Source organism: Pagrus pagrus, assembly GCF_965226575.1.
Source record: "Pagrus pagrus genome assembly, chromosome: 5".
Taxonomy (NCBI): domain Eukaryota; kingdom Metazoa; phylum Chordata; class Actinopteri; order Spariformes; family Sparidae; genus Pagrus; species Pagrus pagrus.
In genome coordinates this window covers 18,927,258-18,944,325 of record NC_140189.1, presented here as the reverse complement: position 1 = coordinate 18,944,325, position 17,068 = coordinate 18,927,258, and the positions used below count along the sequence as shown (strand labels likewise).

Genomic DNA, 17,068 nt, shown 5'->3' with positions numbered 1-17,068 from the left:
TCCTTCAGATGTAAGTGTACAGCAGAGTCTTGACCTGAAGAGTTGGCCCTCCTGTGTTGTGCCATTTGTTTATGGAGAGGTTGTTTTGTCTCCTAGATGCACAAATCTGTGCAGTCCTGGCTGCATTGAACAGCATAAACTACATTACTGTGTTTTTGTGCCTGGGTGTTCTGTCTTTAGGATGGACAAGTGTCTGCCTCAATGTGTTGATAGGTCTGAAGTGAACCGGGATCTGATGTTTACTGAAGATCCTCCTTTCTATGAGTTTCTCAGATGTTCCTGTGACATAAGGAATGACTATGTTGGTCCTTCTTTCCGCCTCCTCGTCTGGATCTTTCAGAGGTTTTGACAAAGGTCCAGTTTGGGTAGCAACAGGTTTTAAGCGCTCCCCTGTCCTACGATACAGCACTCAGAATTACCATGACCTGGATGACTGATAACCTTCATCAACATGTTAATTCAGTCACCACAGAGCAGACATTAACTGATATGCATCAAGTTAGCTGGATTTCTTGTAACAAAGTACATGTACTCAAGTACTGTACTTGAATACAGTTTTGAGGTATTTGTGCCTTACCCACTACATTTACGTGTTAACTTAGTTACAAGTTACTTTGCATTAAGTAGTGTATTTTTAAATGTATTCAATCACAGTCGGGCAAAACAAAAAACACTGGTTCTGATAATCATAAAAAGTATAGGATCCACTCATTGGCCAGTTGACCCATAAAACACAGTATAGGCTACGTTCAAATATGTGTAATTTATTATTTTTCTAATTTATTGGCAAAAATCTTTAAGACTTTTACTCAAGAACTATTTTTGGGGTGACTTTCACTTTTACTGAAGAAGTATTTTAACACGATATTACTTCTTTCTACTTTAATTCTAATATGGCTTGGGGTAATTTTTACAACTCTAGTTACCTATACGTTTATTTATGTAGCCATTTTTGCTTGATTGTAAGTTTGCATTTGACGACCAGTTTGACTAAAGAAATGGCTTCATATTTCTGCTAAGGTTGAGCAAATACATAGTGAAATATAGTTATATGTAACTGAAATTCAGATCTGATGCTCATCAGTTAATATATGAGGTAACTAGATTAACATTGTCTAACTGACGATGTAATAAATGTGAACTAATCACACAAAGCCATATTAACTTGATCGTTATGTTAATGGTCAACAGCAATTCATGATTGATCGTGCATTAACACACACAGCTGCTTATGTGATGCAGTGTTGTACATTCTCAATAAACCCACATTTTTAAAATGTTTTTAATTTATAGTTGGAAAATTACATCTTTACATGAGCCCATTAGATGTTACAGGCAAAACAGGCATCTATGAGTAACCACAGGCACACTATGGGCAGACTCGTACTATACTAGATAAAGCCACATGTAAAAGCTGTGGCCTCTGTTAAATATTGTATCTTTAAACTTCATGGTCTTGAGGCAGTCTGCTTTACATAGTAACCAACCTGCATTTGGTCATTTTATGACACAGATGAGTCAAAAAACAAAACAAAAAAAAAAAAGTAAGGTAAATTTGGGGTTTTTAAATATCTAACTTATGTACAGTTCATGGCTCATTTAAAACAGGGTTCCCATAACTCCTAAATGTCCAAATCCACCAACCTGCTCCCTGAAGTAGTACATTTGCTCTCCACACGACAACCAGTAACAATCACCGCAGTACCAAACTTAGACCAGTCAATGTGGGGGAAGCATGTGTAAACTTAAGGGCAAAAAGGAAGCTGAATTAGGACACATGGCTCTAACATCAAGCCAAGGCATTCACACAATCAGAGAAATCCATACCTCTCTGTGCTGCATCCTGTGTTTCAGTAGGTATAAAGACAACCTGCCTTCCTCAGCTGCGCCGACATAACTAAACTGGGATATGGTTCTGGTTTTGCACAAAGCTATGCTACTGTTTCAGTACATTTCAGTAGATGATTAAACCTTTGCTGCAACACTTACTGGTGAGGAAGGACAATAATTAACTGGTAGCTAGTACAGACAATGGGATCAAACGTCTTTGTCCACACGGATACAAAGATGAGTTCAAGGAAGGACTTCAAGAAATGTTTATTTGATAAAATTCAAGACTTTCCAGGCTATTGGGAACCCTGTAAACACAACCAAACAAGGACTGGATGTTGGGTGGTTAATTTTTTCCAGGTTAGGATATTATCTCAATGATCCCTTGTGCATAATGGCCATTTGACAAAAAGAAGAAAAAGAAAAGGAGGAGTGGGTGGGCATTGGAGGAAAATGTGTTTCCATTTAGAGCAGGTATGTCATCTATTAATCGTCCGTAAGGTCCTGAACAAAAAGGACCTCGGAGCGGCTGAGTCCCGCCTCTTTCAGTGTGGGAGGGTTGGGCTGCTCTTCAGTCGGAAGGCAGGGCAAGACTCGCCGGGGGAAGTTTGTTACTATCTGAAACTTCTCCGGGGATTCTTTCAAAGAGAAGATGAAGTCGTATATTACCTGTGAAAGAGAAAATAGACAAGTGATTCAGAAAATAGCCACATGTGGCAGTTCTGCAGCTGTACAGAAGAATAGCTTTATAATACTGCATTCTGTTAATGTATTCATTACAGTGTCTAAATAAGAAACATGGTGCGTTCATGTGTGCACCGAGATTGTATCAGAACTTCTAATTTGGGGCGGAAACAGCAAGAGAAGCCTCCAGATACTTGACAGTACAGACACATGGTTTGATTAAAATTAATTTAAATCAAAGCGATCAAAAACATACATCAACCAGGGTCAACAGGCTGTGTACACAGTGTGGTGCTCACCGTCAGAGACTGCCCGAAGAGGAATCGTCTCTCTACTCGTGTGTCATTGGGCAGCTTAAACACTATTTTGACACTTTCGGGATCATCTGCAGCCGGCTCTTGGGGAAGACATTCTGACTTCCTCTCCTTCTCCTCTTCGAGTGTCTGGAGTCACACAACGAGTATTGACAATATGAATCAAAAAATGCCGTACTGCTTGTGTAGATCATACAGAATCATCAATTTAATGATCAACTCACTCTTCGTCTCCGCTCCTCAGCAAGAGCAGTCTGTCGGACCTTCTCCTCCTCTTGCCGAATCTGCTCCTCCTCCTCCCTTTTCTTTCGGTCCTTCTCCTGGTCGGCTCGGAGGGAGGCCAGATAGGCCTCATCCTGCTGCTGCCTTAGCACTTGGGTCTGGTTCCTCTCCTCCCTGAAACAAACATTTGTCTGTACTTAAAAACTCTGAAACTTTCTGGTATACTAGCTATAAATGAAGAGATAAAGTTACCTAATTAGTGATGCCAGATTTTATTCACAACTGCAAAATTTATTTTGGGTTTTCACAGTGAAAAAACATGAAGAGCAAGTCTACCTTTGAAATCAGACTTAAGTGATGTCTTTAAAGTGTAAAATTTCACATCTTGCATGTTTTGGGCCCAGAGACTGAAAATGAACTCAACTGCTTGATCATGAGCTGTCACATTTTGAGCTTTAATCCTAATCTAATAACAATCCCAACACGTAATTTCCAGATATAAATAACAAAAACGGAGATAAGATGTCTCATGTCCTGCATTCTAGTGTACATTTATTGACTTTCAGTACCGCTCAAGGCGCTCGGACATCAGATGTGTTTGGTTGGCATCCATGATGAAGGTAAGCTGATTGATGAGGTCCTCTGGCTGAATGAGACCCTCGAGCCTGCCCACCACAGTCATCTTGCGGTCCTTCAGCATGATCATGGCCAGGAATGGGTAGGTGTTCTCCCGCAATGCTTGGGACACTGAAACACAGCCAAACATTATTTAGTTAAATCTGCTGCTACTATACAATTTGTTCATTTAATTGGATGGACAACTCATCCAAACACACCCGCAGAAAACACACCAAATACCACTCAGCGCTTGTGCTGACAAGCAGGCAAATAGTTTGTTTCAGGAGTTCTCTATGGAAACTTCGACACTCACAAGGTGACTGGATTTTTTTGTGGTATCCTGAGCGTCGAAAAACACTACATACATACAGATTTTCACAAAACAAATATCTTTCAAGCTCTTGGAGGCAGAAGTCTTAACCAAGAACTCAATATCTAGGAATATAGACAAAAAAAGACACTTCTGATATTTAACCAGGGCTTCTGCAGGTTTCAACAAGTCTAAGACTTTTAAAAGCCCTTTTTAAGACCATTATGAGAGCATTTTAGGACTGATTTGACACCCAAACAATCAAAAACAGTTCAAAGGATATGAAGGACAATCATACTCCCAGAAGTACTCGCAAAGTAAATGTTTTTTTCTTTGTAAAGCATTTTTGGTTGCCTTTGGGTATGAAATGTGCTATATAAATTTATTTGTCTTTCATTTTGCTGGTGGCTTTCTATGCCGGCTTTATCTTTTTCTGACTTCCCATTTATACCCAAAGTTAAGCCTAATTTAAACATTTACAACAGGCTTCTACTGGCCTGAAATTCAGATTACTGGATTTTAGACTTTAAGGACTAATAGAAACCCCACTAACAGATAGTTTTCATGATCAGTGCAACGCATGTGAAATGATAAAATAACAGCTGACTGACTGAATGGTGGGTTAAATTACAATACATGTAAATACCTCTGTAGCCCTCAGGCTTGCTGGTTGAGCATGCCCAAAAGAGCATTCGCGTGTTGAGGAAGGTTACGACCTCTTCTGTACATAACGTGGAGCTAGGAAGAGACAGATCAGTGGCACAAAACAAACCATTAAACAGAGGATATCTTCTTGTGTACATGTGGATAAAAAACATGAAGTTTATGTATAAACATACTAATAATGAAATAGAGCTTTACTGCTGTATAACAAGTGCCAAAGATCAACCAGACTGTGCCTAAAGTAAAAACAAACTTAAGCAACTGTATGAGACAGAGCATGACATTGAGCAACAACAGGGCTCTATGTATCAAACTGACCACTGTCACTGGTGATGTAGGCAAGTGAAGTAATAAGTACCGTACCGGCAAAACTCGTCAGTGTCTTGATGATCCTCCCCATGAAGGTACACTAATAAGTAGCGGAGCTCCCGTTTGGCATCATTCAGTGCCTATATGTTTCAGGACGAACAGAAGCAATGCGTCATCTTGCAGCTCTACCTTCTCCACCAATATGACATATTGTTACTGAATTCAGAGCATTAAAATGTGTGTTTCTAATTCGCCATTGGCGCTCAGTGTGTCTAAACTCACCTGGCTGTATGTTCCCTGGTAAAATACAGGGTGTGACCGACCATACTGCTCTTCAAAACTATGAATGAATGACACAACATCTCCGACAGGGTCCGTCACACGACCACGAGGATCTGGCCTTATAAACCGCAGGGCAAACCTTGACGAAAAAAAAGAAAAGAAAAAAAAAACACATTGTGAGTGTAACTTCTTGCAGCGACAGGTTAAACTTCCAGCTTTTTCCCCCTAGTTTTAATCAATGTGCTTCACTTACCTGAATATGTCCAGAAGTGTGTAATATGTAAATCTGAAAGGTAGCATTATCAAGTAGTAACTCCATCCTAGTAATCCCTGAAAAGAAGAGCAAGTGAGTCTATTACCATTCAAACAGTAGACAATAGGCAGAACACAAAATTCCAGGATACAACGTTTTTTTTTTGTCATACAGTCACCTTAATTATTATGTCAGAACAATATCCAAATAACATTAACAAAAACAAAAAAAACTGAGAAAGTCCCTGTGGACTTTAGCTGTGTGTCAAGCAAGAACGACAGTTTTACAGAGAACTGGATCTCATTTACTGCGGTGAAATTAAATATTTAACAGCCTTGCAGATGTTACGTACTAAAGCACAAACATTAAAATAAGCTGCAGACCTACCCTGGGTTGTGGCCTTGAAACGATGTAACTATATACTCTATGGTCTGCTGTATTGACCTGCAATGGTCTGGATGGTGGAGGGTTAAACACACTGGGCACTCCTTCCTGCTCATTCAGTCTGTCTTGTACTGCAGCCTGAAACACAAACATGTCCATCTTGCATTAAATCCTCTAATAAATCAAAAGAAAAGGCTGACATGTAATTTAAAGCAAGCAGAATATGAATACAAATATGAACAGAGCCATGAAAAGATGGTCTTTTTGTCTGTGACTTTACCTCTATGTTCCAATTATGTTGCTCTAATGTTCGACGGCATTGGTCCATTGACTCCAACCCAGTAAGGTCCTGTTAAAAAAGAAAATAAAGTCAGACTGATCATCCACAAAATGTAAACAAAACAAAAGAAACACGTTTGTCAGGATTTTTCTCAGTAGCTTATGTGCTACTCGTTTGCTATGTCAATTATCCATAAAAGTTGGCAAAAGAAACCTACTAAACTACATTTTCTTGGCTGCCAAACACTTCTAATGACATGATTGCAGTAGCTGACTAACAATCATTCAGTAAGACACCTCTGTAAACTCACAATTAACCTGATCATGCACACAAAAAATGTTCACCCTAGGGCAGGATGACGTGAAAGGTTAGCTAGCTCCACCAAATATCAAGTGATGTTAACGGGCTAAGGAAGCAGGGACAGGCTCCAGATTAAGGGGGAGGAAAACGCCATCACCCTTACTATCATAAAACAAACAAATGAATATAGCATATCTTACAAACAGCTGTGTCGCTTAAAAACTTTAGTGACAGCTCGACCATGACTGCTCTGTTAATGTTAACTCAGCAAGTGTTTAGTAGGGAGCGTCAGTGGAAACCAATCGTTAGCCAACCGGACGTAAACGTTTACACTAAAACGCAGCGTGAGTGATGCTGATAAACAAAGTCGGATTGGGTATATGTCTGTGAGTTAAATATAACAAGCATCACGCCATATAAATCCACCTATAGCCCCTAAAGTCTGCTAACTTGTTAGCTAGCTTAGCTAATGTTAGCTATCTTTGCTAACGTTAGCTCTGACTCAAGTTGACGGCTAGGGGCTGGGGGGTATCGTTCTCGAAGTTGACTGTGCAAAAAGCGTTTAAACACGCACGGTTCCGCCTATTTACGGGGATTTATTGACGACGATAACGTATGACGAGATGAGGTTTAACCAGACATGTGTTAGTGTGCAATTTAGGCTGTCTACCTGAAACTGGAGGAGTTTTTCGGTCTGCGCCTGAGATAATTCTGGCTCCTCTGGCGCCGCCATCTTACCTCGCCAATCATCTAGCAAGGCGTAACAACGTCAACTGTCTTTTCCTGGAGCCGACTGTGCGGGGACGGCCGGTGAGGGCTGCTGCCGCCTAGCGCCCTGGAGGGGCAGTGTTCAAAGGAGCGATCTAACTCACTGATTACAGCCCTTTAATATTGAGACAGTTACTAAATGTTTAGATAGACTAAGTTATTATTATCAAGAGTATGACTTGTAGTATAAACTACATCATTACTTTGAGATTCGATAGATAATAACTCATTATTTAGAGAAAGTCTTTTTCCGAGGGTTTCTCATTATTTTAAAACACTATGTCCTTATTTTGAGATACTATGTCCTTATTTTGAGATACTATGTCATTATTTTGTGACACTATATCACTATTTTGAGATACTATGTCCTTATTTTGAGATACTATGTCATTATTTTGTGACACTATATCACTATTTTGAGATACTATGTCCTTATTTTGAGATACTATGTCATTATTTTGTGACACTATATCATTATTTTGAGAAACTGTCCTTATTGTGAGATACTATGTCCTTATTTTGAGATACTAAGTCATTATTTTGAAATACTGTGTCCTTATTGTGTGACACTATATCATTAGTTTAAGACACTGTCATTCTTTTGTGACACTGTCCTTATTTTGAGATACTATGTCATTATTTTGAGATACTGTCATTATTTTGTGACACTATATCATTATTTTGAGATACTGTCATTATTTTGTGATACTAAGTCATTATTTTGTGACACTATATCATTATTTTGAGATACTGTCATTATTTTGTGACACTATATCATATTTCGAGATACTATGTCATTATTTTGAGATACTGTCATTATTTTGTGATACTAAGTCATTATTTCGAGATACTATGTCCTTATTTTGAGATACTAAGTCATTATTTTGAGATACTATGTCATACGGAAGCCCTAGAGGGCCGTGCATTCATACATTTTATTTCCTCCGTTTTCCCATGATAAGTTAATTTCATGTTTTCTCGAGATCCAGAGTTATTATCTCGAAATAACTGCCTATTCCCGAGATAACAGGATAATTTTCTCAAGATCTGGAGATAACAAAAACTTTGTTTTCCCAAGATAACAATATAATTAATTTGAGATCTCGTCACTATTTTGAGATACTATATCATTATTTTGAGATACTAAGTTGTTATTGAGTAAATCTTTTTTAAATACAGAAACATTAATATTAAATATACAAATATTGAGAAAATGTCTCATTATTTAGATATACTCAGTCATTATTTTCAAAATTATGACTTAGAGTATAAACTAAGTAAGTAATAATAATAATAATTCAGTATATACTAAAAAATATTTTTGGGATTACTATACTAAATCATTCATTTGAGAAGTCCCCTTTTTATTTTGAGGGTTTCTCATTATTTTAGGACACCAAGTCATTCTTTTGTGACATTATATCATTATTTTGAGATACTACTGTATGTCATTTCAGATACAGTTATTATTGAGTAAATGTTTTTTAAATACTGAGACATATTTTGAAAAACTGTCTCTTTATTTTAAGGGGCCTAAGTCAAAATATTGAGAAAGTTTCTCATTATTTTGAGATACTAAGTTTTATTCTGATATCTCAAAATAATAACTTAGAAACAAAACCTTCTCTTTCACCTTAACGTCCACGAGTTGGAGATGTCTAATCCCAAAAAATATTGCTCTATTGGCTCCCTAAATGTGTTATATTATTAACATTTTGTTATTTTTTGTTGTTTTGTTGTATTGTTATGTTTAAGGCAAAACTGCCTGACATACCATTGTTCCAACTTTTCAATTGTGAGGCTTTATTGCTTTTGTATATTTTTGTTATGATAATAAACTGTTGGAACCAACAGTTTGGTTCACAGCGTGATTCACCATTTCATTTTTCTCAATTTCATGACATTTTTTAGATCAGTTATCTCACGACATTAACTGATAATGAAAATAATCATTTGTTTGCAGCAGCCATACTCGCTAACTGTAATTGTAACAGAAACTTTACTGGTACATGTCAGTTTTGTTCATATTATTGGTGTTTTATCACATATTTACAAATTCCTATTGAAGATTTGTCTGCTTTGTTTGTTACCACTAACAGCCAACTGTAACAAATCTCCAAAACACAGAAAGACAGAAACAGTAACTTAACACCCAATTAACAGATATCCACAAGATGTTTTTTGGAGTTAGACTGTCACTCTCTCATACACACACAAACAACGTTTTGTACTACTGGAGTAAAAATGCTTTTATTTGGCCATCTGTTTGAAAAATAAATCCAGTGAATTACATGAATGTAAATTTTAAACTTGTAAGAAAATTCCCTCAGGTTGAATTGTCGGTAAGGTAGTGTACATTTAACCAAAGACAAAGCAGACACGTGAAGATCATTTAATTTTCTTACTCTTTAACTTTTGTAAAATATAAAGCAACCATGGCATTGAGACCGTAGGATCAGTAAACAATCAGTGTCACAATATAGCAGACTGTAGAATTAGTATGTCCTAATTTCAAGTGATGAGCCGGCCCACGTCATTTTTTCCCCTCTACCATAATGATGTGGTACCCAAACTTTGTCTTGACAGGAGGGTCTGTGTAGACAGGTTTATCCATGGAACTGACAGGTAGGGCAAATGCTGCATCCTGGAAAGGTCCAACCATTGATCCACGTGTCATCCACCCCAGATCACCCTGCCACGAAGAAAACACATTGTAAGTACCTAGTACGGGTGCCAAGCCAGGACAATAATGAGGGATCATGAGCAACAAAGACAAAAGGGTTCAAAGGGTTCACTGTGCTAAAAATAGAAAATCTGATATTTTGATGACTGTGACTAATACAGGAAGTTGAACCACTCCAATATATGAATGACATGTGAATAAGCAAGACAAACTGTACAGAGCTGATGAAATAAAGTGCATTTGCTCGTAATACAGGGGTAAAGGATTATTATTCATAAGCCTGTAATTCACCACACTTGAAGTCTCATTATGAGGTATAGGTCTGTACATCCTACTGATCATCTGCCAAATGTATCACCACAGGTTAAGATGTAGAAACATGAATATAACATTTCTATATCACTTTACTAGAGGCAAAATACAGCAGACCACTTCAGTTACAGTTGATAATAACACAATCGGTTAAAAAACAGGCACCAAAATTGGGTAAATGATTATTAGTGCATGTTCTTACGCCTTGTCTAGCTTTGTCTTCACTGTACTGCGACGCTACTTCACTGAAACGGACTCCAGCCTTCAGTTTCTCCATCGCCTCCATGCATTTCCCGTGTTTTTCACAAAGGCAGTGTCGTACCTGGGGGAAAACATCATAAAAGCACAGTCAGACTTCTATAACTACTGAAATTCACTGCAGACATCATGATCAGAAAATAGAAATGGAAATTTTAAGCAATTTAACAAACGATCACGGATAATGAATGAATTTATTTCGATTACATACATGTTGAGAAGCACAAGTTTTCTCAGTCAATAACAGAAAAAGGAAAAGGCTGAAGCCCAAAGCTTATCTTTGCCTATCCTATATAAATCAAAGGATAACCCAGTATATCACCAATATCAAAGAAGAATCATTAACAATACATGTTATATGTTAGACATTTTTCCACTGGAAAACATTTTTAAATACTGACATGATCTACATTCAATGCAAAATCAGAGGGGGCTACATTAGGAGCTATAAGAACAGATAAAGTAAACAACACGTTACTTTAATGATAAACTAAATTACACAAAGTTAATTTTAGTTTTGGAGCTCCCATCTGTCACTATTCAACAACTGGCCAAACAAAATCCAACCCACATTGAGGCTACCACATGGCAATAATGAAATAATATCAGTTTGTATAGGATGTCTTTTAATATTTTCTTAAATTATAAACTGGATTTTAATAAAAAATTATTTTTTCATATCAGTATTTAGTATTTTATTCGAATACATTGGATAAGCAAGTCTTTGTAACAAGATGTATTTGTGCCCATCTGTGATTGTGTGTTTATACATTTCTAATCGCTTAAATTCTTATCAGTGATGAATCAGTTACTGACTAATCAGTTACTGATTAATCATTGACATTCCCTATCAGCAAACATCGATAAGGCACTCCACACAGGTTATGATGTATTTATCAAAAGCTCCCACACCTTACAGCCTTATTGCTTATTCTTCCAGTCACATACTTGAGATATTGAAGTATTTTCAGACAACAAACAGTAGCTTTCAATTTTACTAATTAGTATTTCACTTGTTCCTATGGCTGTCGGTTGAAATGTCATGATCACAAGTCAGGACTAGATCATCAAAGAGGACCTAATGACAGAGATGGAAATATAAAGCTCAACCACATCCTTTCCCTCCAGCCAACTCATCCAACAGTCGTTTGTAGTAGGAAGAAACGACGGGGGCCGTCATCACTTGATCACTTGATAAAAATTCCCCTGTGTTGTCACCTTTGACTTTTACAGCAGTTTGATGAGAATATAATTGAAGGTACCTTCACAGCGGTTCCTCCCTTTGGTGCTTTTTCTTTCTTGTCGCTGTCTGCACTTCCAGAAGCAGCTCCTACACAACAAACAGGGTCAGCACCATTTCAAAACAGTGAAAACCGCGACATACAACAACACTGTAGCAGGCACTATGATGGTGATACATCTGGTGAACACGGTACATCACATGTAAATATGTGTTGCGGTTAGGCTAGTGACTGTGGCTGACTTTAAGCTAACAGTTCATGAGACGTAACTGACAGTGGATAAATAATGGACCACTAACCTTTACCACCCTTGGCACCTTTTCCCTTTGGCGGCATTTTAGATTAACGTATAATGAAATTCAAGATGAAATGACAAAGTAAAGACTGTAATAGCACCAACTCATGCTATGTTTCCCTCAACATGCGCAGAGCGACCTGCGCCGACAGCGAACTGTTTCTTCTTCGTTAGCTAAATATCGGCAGCTTACAGCCACTTCACATTAACACCGCCCCCTGGTGTCACAACCCAGAGGATGCAGTCTCATATGACAAGGCCGTACTGCAGTTTTTCAGATAACACAATATACAGTATGTACCTTCATTTAATTATGTTTAATACAGACACAGGGCCCTTACTTCTTTCATATAATTATTGCCATGCTATTCGTTTTATGGTCAGTTTTAAGGTTTGTCCTGGCCTGTAATATTACCTACACATATTCACCTTCACTACTGTTTTTCATGTCAGTAAAATGTATGTTTGATGACTATTTTAAACAAGAACTTTTGATCTGATAATTTTTACTTTTCATCTCACAATTATAGCCTTTTCACTCTTAATTCTGAATTTTATCTCATAATTCTGATTTGGGATCTCACAATTTTGACTTTCTATTGAATAATTTATACTTTTATTATAATTAGGACTTTTTTAATCTAAAAACTGTGACTTTTATTTCATAATTAGGACTTACTATTTCATAATAATGACTTTTGATGGGGAAAAAAAACTATTTTCGTCTTTTTTTTCTTTTTCTTTTTTCTTTAATTGGCGGACATGTGCTTCCATAAGAAGTGGTTGCAGTAGGCCTACTAACCCTCAAAAAGAAAATGACGTTTAAACTTTTATTGAAATAGAAAAAAATTATACAGAGCAACAACCGGATATTGACCCATAACGTCAGCAACGACCATTATGCACCTTATATCGTGCTATGCTATAACTGCCAGGGAGTGAAAGACATCGAGGAAGCATACAATACATCACGTTGCATCAGCATTAAAAGTGAAAGGCTTACGATGCACGAACGAAGGCTTAAAAATGGCGCTGTGATCAGGTAAACACAGACACAACGCATGAAACAGGTGAGGCTGCTGGTCTCCACCAATCCGACGTCACAGCGTCAGAGCACGGCGGTTACCTGGGCAACGAGACTGCACACAAACGGCCTGTGACGTACGTCGACAGCTGTCCTGCGCTGGAAGCTCTCCTTACCTCCACACAGGCTTCGCTCGTGTCTTTTCCAGATGAAACATGGAGGAGTACGAGCAGGTCCTGTGTCTGGGCAGAGGAGGAGCAGCCGACGTGTTCCTCATGAGGCACGTGGGCCGCAGGAGCCTGCACGCCGTGAAGAGGATCAAGGTAGAGGACACACGGAGAGCAAAGACTCAGAGGGCGATTCTCCAGGAGGCAGACATCATCAGGAGGTTACAGCACCCTCACATAGTAAAGTGCAGCGACGCCTTTGTGAACTCTAGTGATGGATTCATTTACATTGTGATGAACTACTGCGATGGTGGGACATTAGATGACAAAGTTAAAGGGAGGAAACCAGGGGAGTTTTTCTCAGAGGATACTGTGATGGGGTGGTTTGTGCAGGTCGCTTTGGCTGTGAATTATATACACGCTGCTAAAATACTACACAGGGACATCAAAACCTCCAATGTACTGCTGACAAAGCAAGGCATGGTGAAGTTAGGGGACTTCGGGATATCCAGAGTGATGACCAACACGGTTGATATGGCCTCCACGTGTGTCGGGACACCCAGCTACCTCAGTCCTGAGCTTTGTCGGGACGTCCCGTACAGCTCCAAGTCTGATATCTGGGGTCTTGGTTGTCTGTTGTATGAGATCTGTGCTCTCAGACCTCCATTTGCAGCCACAAACCTGCTCAGTCTGTTCTACAAGATCACCAAAGGAGAGTATGATCCTGTGCCAAATGTCTTCTCAGACAGCATCAGATCTTTGATCTGCACAATGCTCTGCCTTGAACCAGAAAACAGGCCAAGTGCTGCCTGTATACTTAGCAGTGCCTATGTGCAGGATCACCTGGAGTCTCTCAAACACACAGAGACTGAAAGTGTTGCTCTGACTGAATCAGAAGAGGAGAGCTGTGACACTGTTACTGAAGTAGAAAGTACAGACATGGACGCTACGCTACAGCCAGATGTTCTCGGTCAGTCCCGTTCATGGGAAGAGACAGAAGACAACACGGACGCCAGTTCCAGTGATGAGGAGGATGCTTTTTGTGTCAGAGGACAAATCCAATGCGACTATCCTGAAGACTTTGATGAAGATGAAAGTTTGTCCTCTCTTGAGGAGCCCGGTGAACACTCTGGGTCCCCGATGAGGAGCGACTCTGCTGAGCCTACTGGTAACGTAGAGGTGGAGATGTAAAGTGAAACATCTTGTCAGTGATGGAAGAATTGAATTAAAGTGCTCATACCACAGTGTAGATAATAGTCACTCATTCAAAGTCCTACCTTAAGGTGTTAGTGGAGTATTCATAAAATCCTTGTTCAGTGAACTGCAGTCAGCATCCTGTTGCTCGCACGTGCACAAACATGACTGAATATACACTAAATGCTGGTACATTGCCTAAAATACAATTATATTTAAAGGTCCAATTTCTACCCAACCTACAAACTCAAAGTATCAGTATTTTATGTATTTAAACCTTGAAAATAGCATATCTATAATCTCCCTTTATCATATTTGGACCTCTCCTTGATACTAACTTATCGTTTGCAAATTACTTCGTCAGCAACGTAACGGAGCAACCAACACCGGATGCATGCCACGTAGCTAAAGCTAGCTGGCTAACCTTAGCTTAACTTAGGTTACAGTTAGCTAGTTGGCTTCCCTTGCCTTACATTGCTCTTGGCTACTTGAAGGCAGTCACTCGTTATTTATTGTTGGTTAAATCAACACAATTTGCTGTAATACATAAGTTATTATCATGGATCACATTTCTGGGGAAGTGATCTGTCAAGCTAACCAACTTACATATTCCCACATATACTATCTTACCAGCGATAATACTAGCGAGCAAGCACACTAAAGTTAGCCAGCTAGCTGTAACTCAGATATGCTGCATGGATCTGGTGTTGAGCAAAGTCATGTGCAGAATGCAAGCTAGCAAATATACCAGCCAGATCAGCCCTGTGAGTCTGGATGGATTAGCTGAAATTATCTACTCAAGACTCAAGTATTTTACTACATTATCTATCTTGCAATTCGTCTGCATTAGCAAGCAAAAATATCAAAATCTATGTCACTCGCTTTGCAGTGATGATGCTTCCTCCAGAGCTGCTTTTTGTAGGCCTAAGACGTAAGAAGCCATAACAGTTGGGAACAACTTTGATGTTTATCAATGTGTTGAATTCCAAACGTTTTATTTTGAAAAGTACTTCAGAAGAACTCTATATCCAATGTTTCTTAACCAGTTTTACCTAGTGGCAATTTGAAGAGGTCACTTTGGATTCTAGGAAACTGCCACGTTAACTAATTTCTCACATTTTGAAAACTAGATGACTAATCACTTAACCGACTGTATAACAGGTTTTGCCCTGTTGTAGATAAAGTTTATCTTATCATGGTCAGTTCAGCAGATAAAGAGAGAAATCAAAGCCCAATCGTATGTATAACGTACAGGCCAGACAAGTTTTTTATTTGCTTTTGTTTTTTTTATTTTACTTATTTATGGTTTGCCTTTTAATGAGCACTTAGTAAATTTGCATGATGAGCATCTCAATAAGTGCTAAACGTCAAACTAAAAGCCTTCGACCCTGGTAGAAATGGTTTTTTTTGTTCCTCAGCATATTCTTTCTCTTTTTACAGCATTTCCAGAGGCTCAAGATGTCCCCGGACAAGTTGAGTATCCAGATGACTTTGAGGAGGCCGAGGTGGGAGAAGATATCGAGGGTGACGGAGCGTTAGTTCACGCTGATGCTGCTCAGCAGCAGCCACATGATGATGTACTGGAGGAGGAGTTTCAGCTCTGTGATGCTGGAGGACTGACTATCACCCTGAAAGCACTGAAGGAGAACGGCTGAAGACATTTTGATTTGTGAAATAAAGGGACACGAGGAGCCGGAGGAGTAAAATACCTGTTAAGTGCCTTGTTTGTTAAGTGTTTTACGCAATTTCCCAAACTATAAGCCTGCTGTCTTCCAGTACATGTACCACACACAGAGAGAGGAAAACACTTGGTGGGGCTAGAGGGAATGAATGAATTCCTGCTCAGTGTGTGCTGATTGTGTGGCCGTACAGTGACAAGAATATTGCTGAAAAAGGGTTAGCGTTAGCGTCAAGGAGGGGTGATAATAACGAAAGCGCCATGAGTCACTGGAAGATTTTCTAAAACAGTAATCTCTTGTAATACATGTTATAGTTGACACAAGCACACATAATCTATAATCACTTTAATTTCAGTAAAATTATTATGATACATATACGTTATAATGTTCACACCGTATGTATTATCTTGTCTCAACTTTTTCTAAGGGTTTGTGTTTGCCTCGAAGTAAGATAAAAGCACAATTATGCATGCAACCAGGTCTACAACGGAAGTATGTGGTCTAGGAAGCTCGCCACAAAGATGTAACGATAACGCCTAATAAGATAAGGTTAAAACCAAGTAGAAGAAGCTTATTTATAAACTGAAATACAAATACAATCAATGCAATAAATGCTTTTGGCCATAGATGCTTTACTTTGTCTTTATTTTTGGGACTGTGGACACTGCTGATCACTTTTTATATTTGTATTATACTTATGATCACAAGGGATGTAATGGGTAACTGGCAAATAGTTGTGCAAGAACACACAGTCCCATTATTTTTTTTATTATTATAAGGTTTTATTTAAGATTATTTTACATATCTCATGGTACACGTACTGTACAAACACACATATACTATATGACAGTCTAAATGTGTTTTTGTTGTCAGTTTTGATCTGTCTGGTTTGCATTTCCCACAATTATCACATGTGTGATGCACTTGGACTTGTCTATGTGGTTGGTTGACTACAACACTACAATTCAGTGACCCCCTGTGCCCTGTTATTGAAGCAT

The 17,068-nt window shown here is 38.6% G+C and overlaps 3 protein-coding genes across 3 annotated transcripts; 1 reads left to right on the top strand and 2 right to left on the bottom strand.

Moving 5' to 3' along the window:
* Positions 1-1,266: 1,266 nt before the first annotated feature.
* On the bottom strand, positions 1,267-7,228 carry faf2 (Fas associated factor family member 2). The gene is made up of 11 exons (XM_084353694.1): positions 7,120-7,228; positions 6,150-6,218; positions 5,873-6,007; positions 5,486-5,562; positions 5,233-5,371; positions 5,005-5,090; positions 4,625-4,716; positions 3,620-3,797; positions 3,053-3,224; positions 2,814-2,957; positions 1,267-2,499 (listed from the first exon to the last, which is right to left on the bottom strand). The coding sequence occupies exons 1-11, from the start codon at positions 7,180-7,182 to the stop codon at positions 2,317-2,319; spliced, it is 1,338 nt and encodes a 445-aa protein (XP_084209820.1). The 5' UTR covers positions 7,183-7,228; the 3' UTR covers positions 1,267-2,316.
* A 2,220-nt stretch (positions 7,229-9,448) lies between these two features.
* On the bottom strand, positions 9,449-12,163 carry pin4 (protein (peptidylprolyl cis/trans isomerase) NIMA-interacting, 4 (parvulin)). The gene is made up of 4 exons (XM_084352843.1): positions 12,011-12,163; positions 11,733-11,800; positions 10,415-10,534; positions 9,449-9,909 (listed from the first exon to the last, which is right to left on the bottom strand). Exons 1-4 carry the CDS (start codon positions 12,045-12,047, stop codon positions 9,751-9,753), a joined length of 384 nt encoding a protein of 127 aa, XP_084208969.1. The 5' UTR covers positions 12,048-12,163; the 3' UTR covers positions 9,449-9,750.
* Positions 12,164-13,116: 953 nt separating this feature from the next.
* On the top strand, positions 13,117-16,101 carry nek12 (NIMA-related kinase 12). Its single transcript, XM_084353007.1, has 2 exons — positions 13,117-14,365; positions 15,832-16,101. Exons 1-2 carry the CDS (start codon positions 13,246-13,248, stop codon positions 16,044-16,046), a joined length of 1,335 nt encoding a protein of 444 aa, XP_084209133.1. The 5' UTR covers positions 13,117-13,245; the 3' UTR covers positions 16,047-16,101.
* The last annotated feature ends 967 nt before the right edge of the window (positions 16,102-17,068 follow it).